Raw genomic sequence first — 12,905 nt, 5'->3', positions numbered from 1 at the left:
CACTTGGAAGGTAGCGAAGGTATATCACACTTCTCATAGCTTCTTCATCTTCTTATCCAGATACCTCATCAACAAATAACATTTTGAAGGGAAAGAGAGATTTATTGCAACAAGTTACAGTGTGATATCTTCAGAATATGTTTTAAAGCAGTTAGTTGTAGGTTGTTAAAAGGCAGGTCAGGTGGGATGTTTGGTAGAGATGGAAAACATTTTTAATTTCTGGTTTGCCCTTGGGCCCCCAGGACTCCACCGTGGTGTGTAAGAAGAAGTGCTCCCACCCTGGTGGCTGCATCAGAGGGGAGGAGATGTGTTGTGAAGAGTGCCTCCTGCGCATGCCTCCGGAGGACATCAAGGTGTGCAAGTTTGGCAACAAGATTTTCCGGGTATGTCACAAGCCAAGTGCCTGGGAACCACTATACTATACGGGAATGTAGAAAGCTCCAGACAAAAGGCAGACCAGAGTAATCCATATTTTGTAGACACATATGTCGTGTGTGTGTGTATGCAAATGTAATTATTTATATCGCAATATTATATATACATATATTTAAGATTAAATACACGTGGGGCAGAGAAGCAACTGTTTGGAAAAATGGTTTTTTTGGGCTTTATTTTTGCTTTACAAAGTATTTTAAGCCTGTGAAACATGATCACCACATGTGCAGGGCCAGTGACTGGGATTGAGCTGAAGACGGTGCTGTTCTGGGTGCCCTAATGACTGGGGGCATCTCATTCAGTTAGAGATGCTCAGTATCCCTTTCCAAGATCCTGATGGTTCTATAGCTTAATACTTTTAGAATTTTTTACAAAGCTTCTTTTTCAAAGAGAGACTTTTCTCACTTGGAAGATGCTCAGGTGAGGATGTTGAAGCCAGCGCAGCTGCTGAGCAAAGGTGAGAGAGCCTTGCCCCAACTGAGCCACCAGGGTTGGCCACTGACTGTCTGCTACTCGTCAACTGCTACCCGTAGTTCTCTGTTAGCACAGTTGGGCAGTGACCATGTAAACATCAGAATGAAGATTGTTTTCTTTGTCCAAAGGGCTTTCTATCTGGTCTGTTGGGTGGAGGGAGTCTTTCTGTACCTGAAGGTGCCACCTCAGGACATTCCTGAGACCGAGAACTACAGAATCAAGTCAGACGTGGAAGCTCCTCATCCTGCACTTAGCCAGATTTCCTTTTACATTGACAGAGTTGGAGGGAGAGTCTTGATTCCTATGCAATCAGTAAGAAGACATGATGGGTCATGCCCAAAGGAAGGGGGTCGTGTGTGTGTTGTATTTACACCAGCCTCTCAGAGCCACTCATGTGTCCCTTTAACATAAAGTCATCCTCCATTTCCCGAGCACCTGGATGCAATAGACTCCCTCCCATGCCGGTATTGTGTGCAAAGTGCTTTCAAGGCCCTGGATACAAAGGTTCCTTTGTGTGATGAGGCTTAAAATAATTTGCAGAGAGTCATCTTTGAAACACCAAGTCCTAGAAATGTGTACTCAGAGAATTTGGACTAGTCAGATGCCCTTTAAAACAGATTCAGTTAGTTCTTTCTCTCCTGAGAAATAAAAGGCTCTAGTAGTCCTTAATATAGCTTCAAAAAATGAGAAGGAAGAGGAAAAGGAGCAGTCATCATCAAAATCTGAGCTAGTTTCTCTGTTTTTAACAAAACTCGCTGCTTATATTTACAAACCCAGGAAGGAATCCTTGTTTTGTTTTCAGACCCATCTCTCGTGCATGTAATCTACTTTTCCCCAAGCTGGGCCGTGCGTCCCTGCACATTCTCTAGAGGAACGGGGCTTCTTGTGGCTGGGTATTTGGCAATTGCATATCATAAATTCGGTGAGCCAAAAATATTCCTCAAAAAGCCCTCTCTGGGTTAGAAAATGTGTTCCAAGGTGCTAACCAGCTTTTTGGGAGCAGAGGATCTGACAGGCAGGGACACGTTATCTTGGAGTATTCTGTCTGGGCTCCACATATTTGGATGGCTTGCTGATCAGGTGTCTGCCTGGGCAATGAGAGTCCTTTGAATTAGCCTCTGTTCTTTGCATGTTCATGTCCTATGTGGTCCAGAACCATGTCATGTCTGGGAACAAACTAACCACTTTTGTACATCTCAACCGTTGGTGTCTGGGACAGCTTAAACATTTCAGTTCTATCAAACAGGAAAATGAGAGCTTTGCTACTGCATCATGTAGGAAAACTCATGTTTGTCTTCCAGGGTGAAGCTAAGTAAACAATGCAGGAGGAGCAAGATGCAAATATGATTTGGTTAGATGCACAAGAATTCTTTTTCTATCCTGGAGAGGGCACACACACACACACACACGCACACACACACGCGCGTGCACGCACACACGCACACACACACCCTCCAATCGCAGAGACATCTCAGGGTAATTTAGTCTGATGATGGACCCCTCACTCAGGGTAAGAAATGCTCTCCTTGGCAGAGAAATCCCAGCCTGTTGGATTAGCTCCCATCAGCCTCCAGCTGATAGCAGAATCCTGTGCTCTCTCCTGTAGGATGGAGAGATGTGGTCCTCTGTTAACTGCACCATCTGTGCTTGTGTGAAAGGCAAGACAGAGTGTCGAAAGAAGCAGTGTGTTCCCGTCAGCAGCTGCCCGCAGGTATGTCTGGAATGCAGGTTGGTTTTTTTCTTTACCTTAAGGTCTTGGGAAACACCCTACATGTGGCATGGTCACATGCCATCTTCTGAACACAGAATCCAGATCCACTGATACTTCCAGGTTCCTGGACAGCCACAACCCCCTTTGCAAGGCTCACTCCTTTTTTGCACTTTCCACCCAGATTCTAGTCTCGCATGAAAATAGCTCTTAACCTTTCACTTGTCCCAAATCTCCTATTCCTCATTGACTTTTCCCACTTCTTTGTTTCAATGTCTCCAACTCCTGTTAGATCTGCTCTCTTGTTCCTTTTGTTGGGTTTTCCATTGAACAGCCCTCCCATTTTTCTCTTCTCTTTCTCTCTTCTCAAATTAGGGATTTCTTCCCTTAGTCTTTCAAAGTAGTATGTAGCCGTTTAGTAATAAACTCCTCGAGAGGTTTCTCTGGCGGCTTAGCAGCACCCCCGACCCCTTTGCTGCATTTTCCTTCCCTAACCCTGGCCTCCGTCGTAGCCCCAAATGGAAATAGTGCCCCTATGGAAATATCTCTTCAGAAACGCACAGTTCCAGAACTCCGAAGAAAGCCGCCATTATCTTCCAAAGCATGAGCTTCATTGACTTCACCTCGGCAACTTGAAACCTCTCAAGGTTTTATGCATTTTGGGAAAATGTCAAACCTATTCAGTACCTTCCAGTGAATGAAAAAAATATATCCATATATTCAGGGCATGTCCTCCCTTCTCTGTTATAGACAGCTTTTAATTTTATTCACATCTGTTATTATTATAAACAAAAAGTTGCTGTTTTTACTTGAGTGCCAAATGAGGCACGAAAAAAACAACAGCTGTTGCTATTGCACAACTGAATGAAGGGGGGAGAAAAAAAAGGAAAAAAAAAAAACCAACCCTAATTAGTCTTGCTTTAAAAAGCCTCAGACATAAAACTGAAAACCTCCCATGAAAGAAAAAAAAAAGGAGATACAATAAGTAGACTTGAACATGGTCTGCTTATAAATATTCATTGGGAAAAATGGGACGACATCATTTATGCCAGTCCTTGGGGAACCCTCACTGCTAATGAACTCAGGCAGCACATGTTGGTAATAATAGGCTTCCTTATTCTGCAAGACAAAAACAGGATGCTGTGCCAACCTGGTGGCTCAAGTAACTAGCCTCAGCAGGCCGTGGTGGGGTTTCCAGCTTGACTGGAGTCCCCCGGCTTGTGGCAGGCTTGATGGGTTTCATTCATTGTCCTCTTGCTGTGGGGAGGTCAACATTCTTCATGTCAGCGGCATCTCATTAGCATCTCCTCTTTGACGACCTCATTTGGGCCAGGAGCATCCGTCTCTCCAAGTGCAGACCTTTCCCCCACCTCACCCCTCCTGGTCTTGTCGAAGCTTGTCCCGCCGGGCTCCTGCCCCAAGGGCCACGTTTCTGTTTCTAGGCATCCTTCCAGCTGTTCCTCAGGGGCCAGCACAAGGACTTTGGAAGATAACTTAGTTCTACCATGGAAATCCTGTTAAATGCTTATTTCCCTTCCCTTGCATTGCCTGGGGAAATTAAAAAAAGTGTGTGTGTGTGTGTGTTTGAAGAAGCAGACTCTATTCCCTGCTCTATCTTTCCTGACTGCTACTCATCTCTTTTTCCAGAAGTGTGTGTGCCTTGTTGAAGAAGGGTTTCCTGTCTATCCTCCCTGACAGACCCCACTCTCCCTCAACCCCTCCCTCATCCCCAGCCCTGAGGAAAAGGAGCGCCTTTGGTGAGAGGGCTGTGAGGGGTTCCAGTGGGGACAGGTTGTTTATAACACTGCCGTCTCATCATCACTGATACGTACTGCGACTTTCCCTATGGTCGCAGGACTTACCCTGTTTAATGTTGAGACCACCCCTCTGAGTTGGGTGCTAGACAACTTCTTACCAGTGAGGTCACAACGTATCCAGAGCTCCACAGCTAGTTACATAGAACTTGGGAGCCTAGACTTCATAGCTTGTGCTTGACTTATTCCTTATGTGATTCAGTGAGATTACCAGCTCCACTCAGTTTCAGGAGAAGGGAGATGGCAGTTTCTGCCAAGGTGCAGATGTAGGGAATCATATAGTCAGCCTTTGTTGGGGCCTTTGTTCAAGTAGCTCTGCTTCCTGATAGAGCACTTTACTGCACTCCCCTGGGGCCACCACTCCAGCGGCCCCAACCGACCTCAGTTGGTCTTTTCTTCAACTGCTTTCGGTCACAAGACTCCGAAGGGGGCCTCTGTGCCAAATAGAAATAGATAATCGAGCTCTAGGCAATGAAAATACATCATAATGCCCCAAACCAGGGAGGGCTGAGTGGGCCCGAGTTTTAAGCCTCTTTCAAAGTTGTCATAGTCTTTAATGTACCATTTTAGCCCTGGCTGATGCAAAAATGAATGAGGCGTGGTTCTAGTTCTTCAGTTATCAACCAGCATTTTTAAAGTCCCTATGATTTTTTTTTTCGAGTGCCTAAATCTATTCTTTATGCAGTTGACCGCTAATGGCAATTGACCACATTTCTTTTTCTCTGTGAGTCTCATTGAGTCAGAGACAAGACAATGACATTCTCTGATACGGACCCTGAGAATACGTTTCCTCCTTTTAATGCCATGCATTAAAAAAAATTAGAAGAAATGGAATATAGGAGATTACACTGTATTTCCAGAAAGGTAATGGAAAATTACTCAGCATTTCAAAACCCTCAGCTTCATTGGCTTTGACTGTGTAACCGTGACTTAACATAGATAGCATACCACTTTCTGAAAGAAGAAATCTGACTGAATTTGTTCTGTAGCACAGATAATTGTCCATATCCATAGGCCTGTGCTTGGGATATGATTTATTGTTTGAAACAGGCCCCTCTGACAAGCAAAGACAGAATTGAGAGGTTGACAGATGATTCCCATTTTTATGTGTGTATGCTTTGTCTCTAGAGGGCTACTTTGGATATCAATGAAAAGGTTGAATCCAGACTGTCTCCATCTTCCCCCCATTTGAGAAAAATCACACCAGTGAGCCCCTTGGATATTATATTTCTCAGAGGATAAGAACAGGAAAGCTTTCTGAATGACTTTGCCTGAATTAGAACCTGATACTTCAAAGTTCATTTTTGCCATCATCATCACTGTCTGGGCATCAAGTTCAAATACAGCTTGGACTGATTTCATTGGTTTAGCTGGTATTAGATTTAAAACAAGAGTTTTGTCCTCAGCAGACCCTGTTTCTTAACATTAAATTTGTTTGTTTTTCTTTCCCTCTTGATTAGGGTAAAATTCTCAACAGAAAAGGATGCTGTCCTATTTGCACTGAAAGTAAGTTTATTCCTTTGGAAATTGCTATTAATATTTGTTTCACACTTTATAATTCAACAAGAAAAATGGTGGTGTAAGTTTTGGCACATTTTGTGTCTCTTGGTATGGGATGGGATCACCCCACTTTCCTCCAGACACTTTAAGTCGATTGTAACCCTCTCACAATAGGCCAAAATTGAGATGTTTCCATTAGAAATTGTTGCTAATAGAAATTTAGAAGTTAAATGGTCTGATGAGGTTTTAAGAAGGACCAGATAACTTAATATGCATTTTAACTAATAGCATCTGCAGTCATAGCAGTTAAGGTGATATCCAGTAAGACAAACAATATACATACTCTGGGAGGGATTTTCCTTCTATCATTATAAAGCCAAACAGCTACACTTCCTTCTCCCCACCCTCACCCTCTTTACCATTTCACTTGTGCACATCCAGTGTTACTGTTGGCGAAGCGAAGCAAGGTCTTTAGACTGGCGATCGTTTGCCACACTGTTATTTTTAAGCTGAGTTTTTGAAGATTCTCTCTACCATGGCTTATTCCAAAAGCTGGCTGAGATTGCACTACTAATCATTTAGACAGAGCAGAGCAACAAGATCAATGTTAGCCACACATGTTGACATGTGACTTGGAAACTGCTATTTTCGTCCTTTTCAAATTCATACAGTTTTGAGACAGCTGATATTTTTATTTATTTGTTTGTTTAATAAGCTTCATGTGTACAGCTTTATAATTCGACATCTGTATACACTACAAAGTATCACCACAAGTCTAGTTACCATCTATCACCATAGAGTTGACTTTCTTCATCCATTTCACACACACACACCCTCCCCCATCCACTTCCCCTCTGGCAACCACTACTCTGTTCTCTGTATCTCTGAGTTTGTTTTTATTTTATTTTTTTGTTTTAGACGACACATATGAGTGAAATCATGTGGTATGTGTCTTTCTTCATCTGACTTATTTCACTTAGCATAATATCCCCAAGGTCCATCCATGTTGTTACAAATGCAAGATTTCATTCTTTTTTTATGGCTGAGTAATATTCCATTGTATAAATATACCACATCTTTATCCATTCACGTATCAATAGACACTTAGGTTGTTTCCATATCTTGGCTATTGCAGATAATACTGCAATGAATATAGAAGTGCATATATTTTTTCAAATTAGTGTTTGTATTCTTCAGATAAATACCCAGAAGTAGAATAGCTGAATCATATGGTAGAATTTTTTGAGGAATCTGTATACTATTTTCCATACTGGTTGCACCAATTTACACTCCCACCAACAGTGGATGAGAGTTCCCTTCTCTCCACACCCTTTCTAACACTTGTTTATCTCTTGTCTTTTTGATAATAGCCATTCTAACAGGTGTGAGGTAATATCTCATTGTGGTTGTGATTTTCATTTCCATAATGGTTAGTGATGTTGAGCATCTTTTCATGTGCCTGCTGGCCATCTGGATGTCTTCTCTGGAGAAATGTCTATTCAGAGCCTTTGCCCCTTTTTTTAAATTGGGTTGTTTGTTTTTTTGTTGTTGAATTGTACAAGTTCCTTATGTATTTTGGATATTAACCCTTTATCAGATATATGGTATACAAATATCTTCTCTCATTCAGTAAGTTGTCTTTTCATTTTGAAGATGGTTTCCTTTGTTGTGCAGAAGCTTTTTAGCTTGATGTAGTCCCATTTGTTTATTTTTGCTTCTGTTTTTCTTGCCTTTGGGGTCAGATTCACAAAGATGTCGCTAAGACTGATGTCAAGGAGCATATTGCCTATGTTTTCTTATAGGAATTTTGTGGTTTTAGGTCTTACAGTCAAGTCTTTAAATCCATTTGAGTTAATTTGTGTGTATAGTGAAATGTAGTGGTCTAGTTTCATTCTTTTGCATGTGGCTGTTCAGTTTTCCTACAATTATTTATTGAAGAGATTGTCCTTTCTCCATTGTATCTTCTTGGCTCCTTTGTCATACATTAATTGTCCATATATATGTGGGTTTATTTCTGGGCTCTCAGTTCTGTTCCATTGATCTGTATTCTGTTTTTGTACCAAAAAAATATGATTACTAGAGCTTTATAGTATGGTTTGAAATCAGGGAGTATGATACCTCCAGTTTTGTTTTTGTTTCTCAAGATTACTTTGGTTATTTAAATTCTTTTGTGTTTCCATACAAATTTTAGTATTATTTGTTCTAGTTCTGTGAAAAACGCTATTGGTATTTTGATAGGGAGTATATTGAATCTGTAGATTGCTTTGGGTAGTATGGACATTGTAACAATATTCGTTCTTCTAATGTATGAGCATGAAATATTCTTCCATTTATTTGTGTCTTCAGTTTCTTTCATCAATGTCTTATACTTCAGTGTGCAGGTCTTTCACTTCCTTGGTTACAGTTATTTCTGGATATTTTATTCTTTTTGATGCAATTATATGTGAAAATTAAAAAAAATTTCTTTCTGATGTTCTGTTGTTAGTGTATAGAAATGCCACAGATTTCTGTATATTGATTTTATACTCTGCAATTTTACTACATTCGTTTATTCGTTCTAAGTGTTTTTTGGTGGTTTCTTTAGGGTTTTAGATGAATATATAGTATTATATCATCTGCAGATAATGACAGTTTTTCTTCTCCCTTTCTGATTTGGATGGCTTTTATTTCTTTTTCTGGCCTAATTGTTTTGGGTAGGTACTTCCAATACTATGTGGTGAGAGGGGGCATTCTTACCTGGTTCCTGATCTTAGAAGAAAAACTTTTAGATTTTCATGGTTGAGTATGATGTTAGCTGTAGGATTGTTATATATGTCTTAATATTGAGATATGTTTCCTCTATATGCACTTCGTTGGAGTTTTTATCATAAATGGATGTTGAATATTATCAAATGCTTTTTCTACATCTGTTAAGATTATTTTTATCCTTAATTTTGTTAATATGGTGTATCCCATTGATTGATTTGTGGTTGTTGAACCATCCTTGAATCCCTGGAATAAATCCTACTTGATTGTGCTATGTGATCCTTTTAATGTACTGTTGCATTTGATTTGCTGGTATTTTGTTGAGGATTTTTGCATCTATGTTTATCAAGGTATTGGCCTGTAATTTTCTTTTTGTATCAAGGTATTGGCCTGTAATTTTCTTTTTGTGGTGTCCTTATCTGGTTTTGGTATCAGGGTAATGCTAGCCATAACATGTGTTTGGAAGCTTTTCCTCCTCTTCAATTTTTTTTGAAAAGTTTGAGACTAGGTATTAAATTTTTGAATGTTTGGTAGAATTCACTAGTGAAGCTATTTGGTCCTGAATTTTTGTTTGTTGGGAGGTTTTCAATTATTGTTTCAATTTCCTTATTAGTAATTCATCTATTCAGATTTTCTATTTCTTCCTGATTCAGTGTTAGAAGACTGTATGTTTCTAGGAATTTATCTATTTCTTCCAGGATGTCTAAGAGTTCGTTTGGCATGCAATTGATCATAGTAGTGTCTTATTACCCTTTGTATTTCTCTGAGATCAATTGTTACTTCTCCGCTTTCATTTATGATTTTATTTCTTTGAGTCTCCTTTCTTTTTTTTCTTGGCTAGTTTAGCTAAAGTTTTGTCAATTTTGTTTGTTTTTTCAAAGAACTTAATTTCATTGATCATTTTTGTTGCGTTTTTAGTCTTGACTTCATTTATTTCCACTGTGATCTTTGTTACTTCCTTCTACTAATTTTGGGCTTTGTTTGTCCTTATTATTTTTTTTAGTTCCTTTAGGTGTAAAGTTAAATTGTTTATTTGAGATTTTTCCTGTTTCTTGAGATAGGTCTGTATTGCTATAAACTTCCCTCTTAGAACCACTTTTGCAGCATTCCATAGATTTTGATATGTTGCATTTCTGTTTTCCTTTGCCTCTAGTTATTTTTGGATTTTTCCTTTGATTTCTCTGATGACCCATTGGTTGTTTGTAGCATGTTGTTTAGTTTTCATGCTTTTGTATTTCCCATTTTTTGTAATTGGAATTTATAATTAATTAATTGTAATTTGATTTCTAGTTCCATATCATTGTGGTTGGAAAAGATGCTTGATATTATTTCAGTTTTCTTGAGTTTATTGGGACTTTTGTGGTGCAACGTGTGATCTGTCCTGGAGAATGTTCCATGTACAGTTGAGAAGAATGTGTATTCTGCTAGTTTGGGATGGTATGTTCTGCATATATCTATTAAGTCCATCTGGTCTAATGTGTTGTTTAAGGCTGATGTTTCCTTATGGATTTTTTTGTCAGAATAATCTATCCATTGATGAAAATGTGATATTAAAGTCTTCTGCTATTATTGTATTACTTTCAGTTTCTCCCTTTAGTTCTGTTAATATTTGCTTTATGTATTTTGGTGCTCCTATGTTGGGTGCATATATAATAAATTAATAAAGCACTTAAATAAACATAACATTAACATAAAAATGTTATATCTTTTTTCTGGATTGACACTTTTATCATTATATAATGCTCTTCTTTGCCTTTTATCATAGTCTTTGTGTTAAAGTCTATTTTGGGGGCACCTGGGTGGCTCAGTTGGTTAAGCATCTGACTCTTGATTTTGGCGTAGGTCATGATCTCAGGGTCGTGGGATCAAGCCCCATGTGGGATTCTGCACTCAGTGCAGAGTCTGCTTGTCCCTCTCCCTCTGTTTCTCCCCTGACTCGCATGTATGTGCTCTCTCTCTCTCAAATAAATAAATAAAATCTTAAAAAAAATAAAGTCTATTTTGTCTGATATGAGTATAGCTATTCCAGCTTTCTTTTCCTTTCCATTTGCATGGGATATTTTTTCTATTCCTGCTCTTTCAGTCTGTTTGTGTCCTTAATTCTGAAGTGAGTTTCTTGTAAGCTCTTGTAGGCAGATAACCTTCTGAAGTGTTTCATCAAAAGAGAAGTATTAGTAATGTCATTATCAAATTAGTTCTATTGTATAAGCAGGATTAACAAAGCCATGAAATCTATTAGAAAGTATTTTATGAACTAGTTAGCCTTAGAGAAGGGGGCTTTGATGATTGTTGAAAGCAGCTGTCATGTAGAAACAAGTTTTTTCATTCCACATGTTTAAAATCATATAGCTAAAAGTTACCCTGGCTTTGTTTTTTTGGACAATAGATATGTATGTGAGATGTAATAAATATATTTATTGTATATATCTCTCACTATTTCTTGAGACAGAGAGCTATTAAATAATTACACATTATACACTGGATAAAAACGTAGATTGAATTAATGAAAATTAAACTGTAGATTTAATAAAATAATTTTTCTTTAAAGAGAATGCTGTACATAAAATAACTCAAAGGAAGCCAACCAAGTATGACTTACTAGAGCCCCGCAGTTAGTGCAGGAAGAATTACCCATGATTAACACACCAGTTGATTTCAAATGGAATATAAATTATTACATTTAATCATCCTCCCAGAGACTCTCTGAGGAAACTTTGTTTACGGATGGTTTGGAGGCTACCTCCAGCTTCATTCCTTCCTGGATGAGCAGAGTAGAATTTAAGTTTATGAGGTTCTCCTCTGTATCCGTGTCAGTGACGATGTTTGCATTTCTCTAGGAAGTATTTCCTTATTGAAACAGACACAGAGTTCAAAGGAACTCTTAAGATTTTCTAGCTAACCATTTCAATTTGCATGAACACAGATAGGTTACATCTGCTAATCACAATGCTGTCAGGTAGGATCACTGCTTATCAGTTTAATAAAAACATGATAAATAAAAAAAAAATAAAACATGCTTCTTGTGCAGAAGCAGCCCAAATCTTGAATTATCCGACTTTATGAAGGTGGATGAAGTGAGTGAAAAATGAAGGTGATGATTACTGAGATAGTTGAGAGAAAAGTCACATTTCATTATTAGTCTATCCACTATGAGCTAGCCTTTTTTTTTCATATCTAGAATAATGGTGGCTTGTCAGAAAAAAAAAAAGAAAGAAAAAAGTAGGATGGGCATGACAAAAATCAAAGGTTTAAACCAGCCATCTTAACTATTGTATTTGTAAAACATGGGATTGAGTTTGACTTCTGTCGCTAAGAGAGCAGTTGGCAAGGGAGAAAATCATCCAGCTGTTAGGGTACCAGGGAGACCATTGACTGTGCACCTGCATCCAGCAGGTCAGTGCGGGAAGAGCCCAGGCATGTGGTTCTTGGTCCAATCTACATGATATCATCAGATGGCTATTTCTCAATTTCCTTTGGTGTTCTTTCCATCTGTTTACTCTCTCTTGCTCTCTAGCAGTTCTTCCATCAGTGCTGTAAAACACATTCTATTGGCAAGGTTTATTTATTCAGATTGAGTTAAGAGATGGGATGACTTCCAAATTTTTTAAGCAATGCCCAGATTTTCCTAACACATCAGGTAGACTTATTCCGATGTCCTTTCGCTATGGCCTAAAGATCTCCTATTTTGAAATTACTTTGGCATTATATCTAGGATCCAGAACAAACCTTGGGGCTCATTTTTTCCTACTCTGTCAATTACAAAAGCTCTTCTGACATACGGGTTTCTAGAGCAGACCAATGAAGGCTGAAGTACAAACGAAGGCTAGTGTTTTCTAAAACAGAAAAGTGACTGATTTCTATCTTATTCAAACAAAATCACACACACCCATACACACCCCATTAGTTGCTGCAGAGTTTTCAACCTCAGTATTATAGTTTGACTAAAAAGTTCTTTGTTGTGGGTTGCATCCTGCACATTGTATGATGTTTGGCAACATCTCTGATCTCTATCGGCTACAGGCCAGTAGCACTTCTCTCCCAGAGATTATGGCAATCAGCAGTGTCTCCAGACATTGCCAAATGTCTCCTGGGGTGATTTATACCCTTCTCCCCAGGACAAATGGTTGAGAACCATTGGTACTCCTAACAGAAAACAGCGTGGGTGAATGCAGAAATAAACACCTGTGGGGCTAGTAGCAGTAACTTACTCTCAACACACAGTGAGTAGA

General features: G+C 39.0%; 1 protein-coding gene across 7 annotated transcripts in view; it reads left to right on the top strand.

The window, feature by feature from the left end:
* BMPER (BMP binding endothelial regulator) overlaps positions 1–12,905 on the top strand; it is a 242,622-nt gene that overhangs the window by 138,248 nt on the left and 91,469 nt on the right. For all 7 annotated transcript variants that reach the window (XM_081800290.1, XM_081800293.1, XM_081800288.1 and 4 more), the window contains 3 exons: positions 243–383; positions 2,516–2,620; positions 5,892–5,937. In XM_081800290.1, the coding sequence (XP_081656416.1) occupies positions 243–383; positions 2,516–2,620; positions 5,892–5,937 (292 nt within the window). The remainder of the gene's footprint in view (positions 1–242; positions 384–2,515; positions 2,621–5,891; positions 5,938–12,905) is intronic.

The sequence above is a fragment of the Leptonychotes weddellii genome, chromosome 12, assembly GCF_054177405.1.
Source record: "Leptonychotes weddellii isolate Sample4059 chromosome 12, ASM5417740v2, whole genome shotgun sequence".
NCBI classification, from domain to species: Eukaryota; Metazoa; Chordata; class Mammalia; order Carnivora; family Phocidae; genus Leptonychotes; species Leptonychotes weddellii.
Note: the sequence above shows the minus strand (reverse complement) of the source record. Positions and strands in the feature narration are given on the sequence as shown.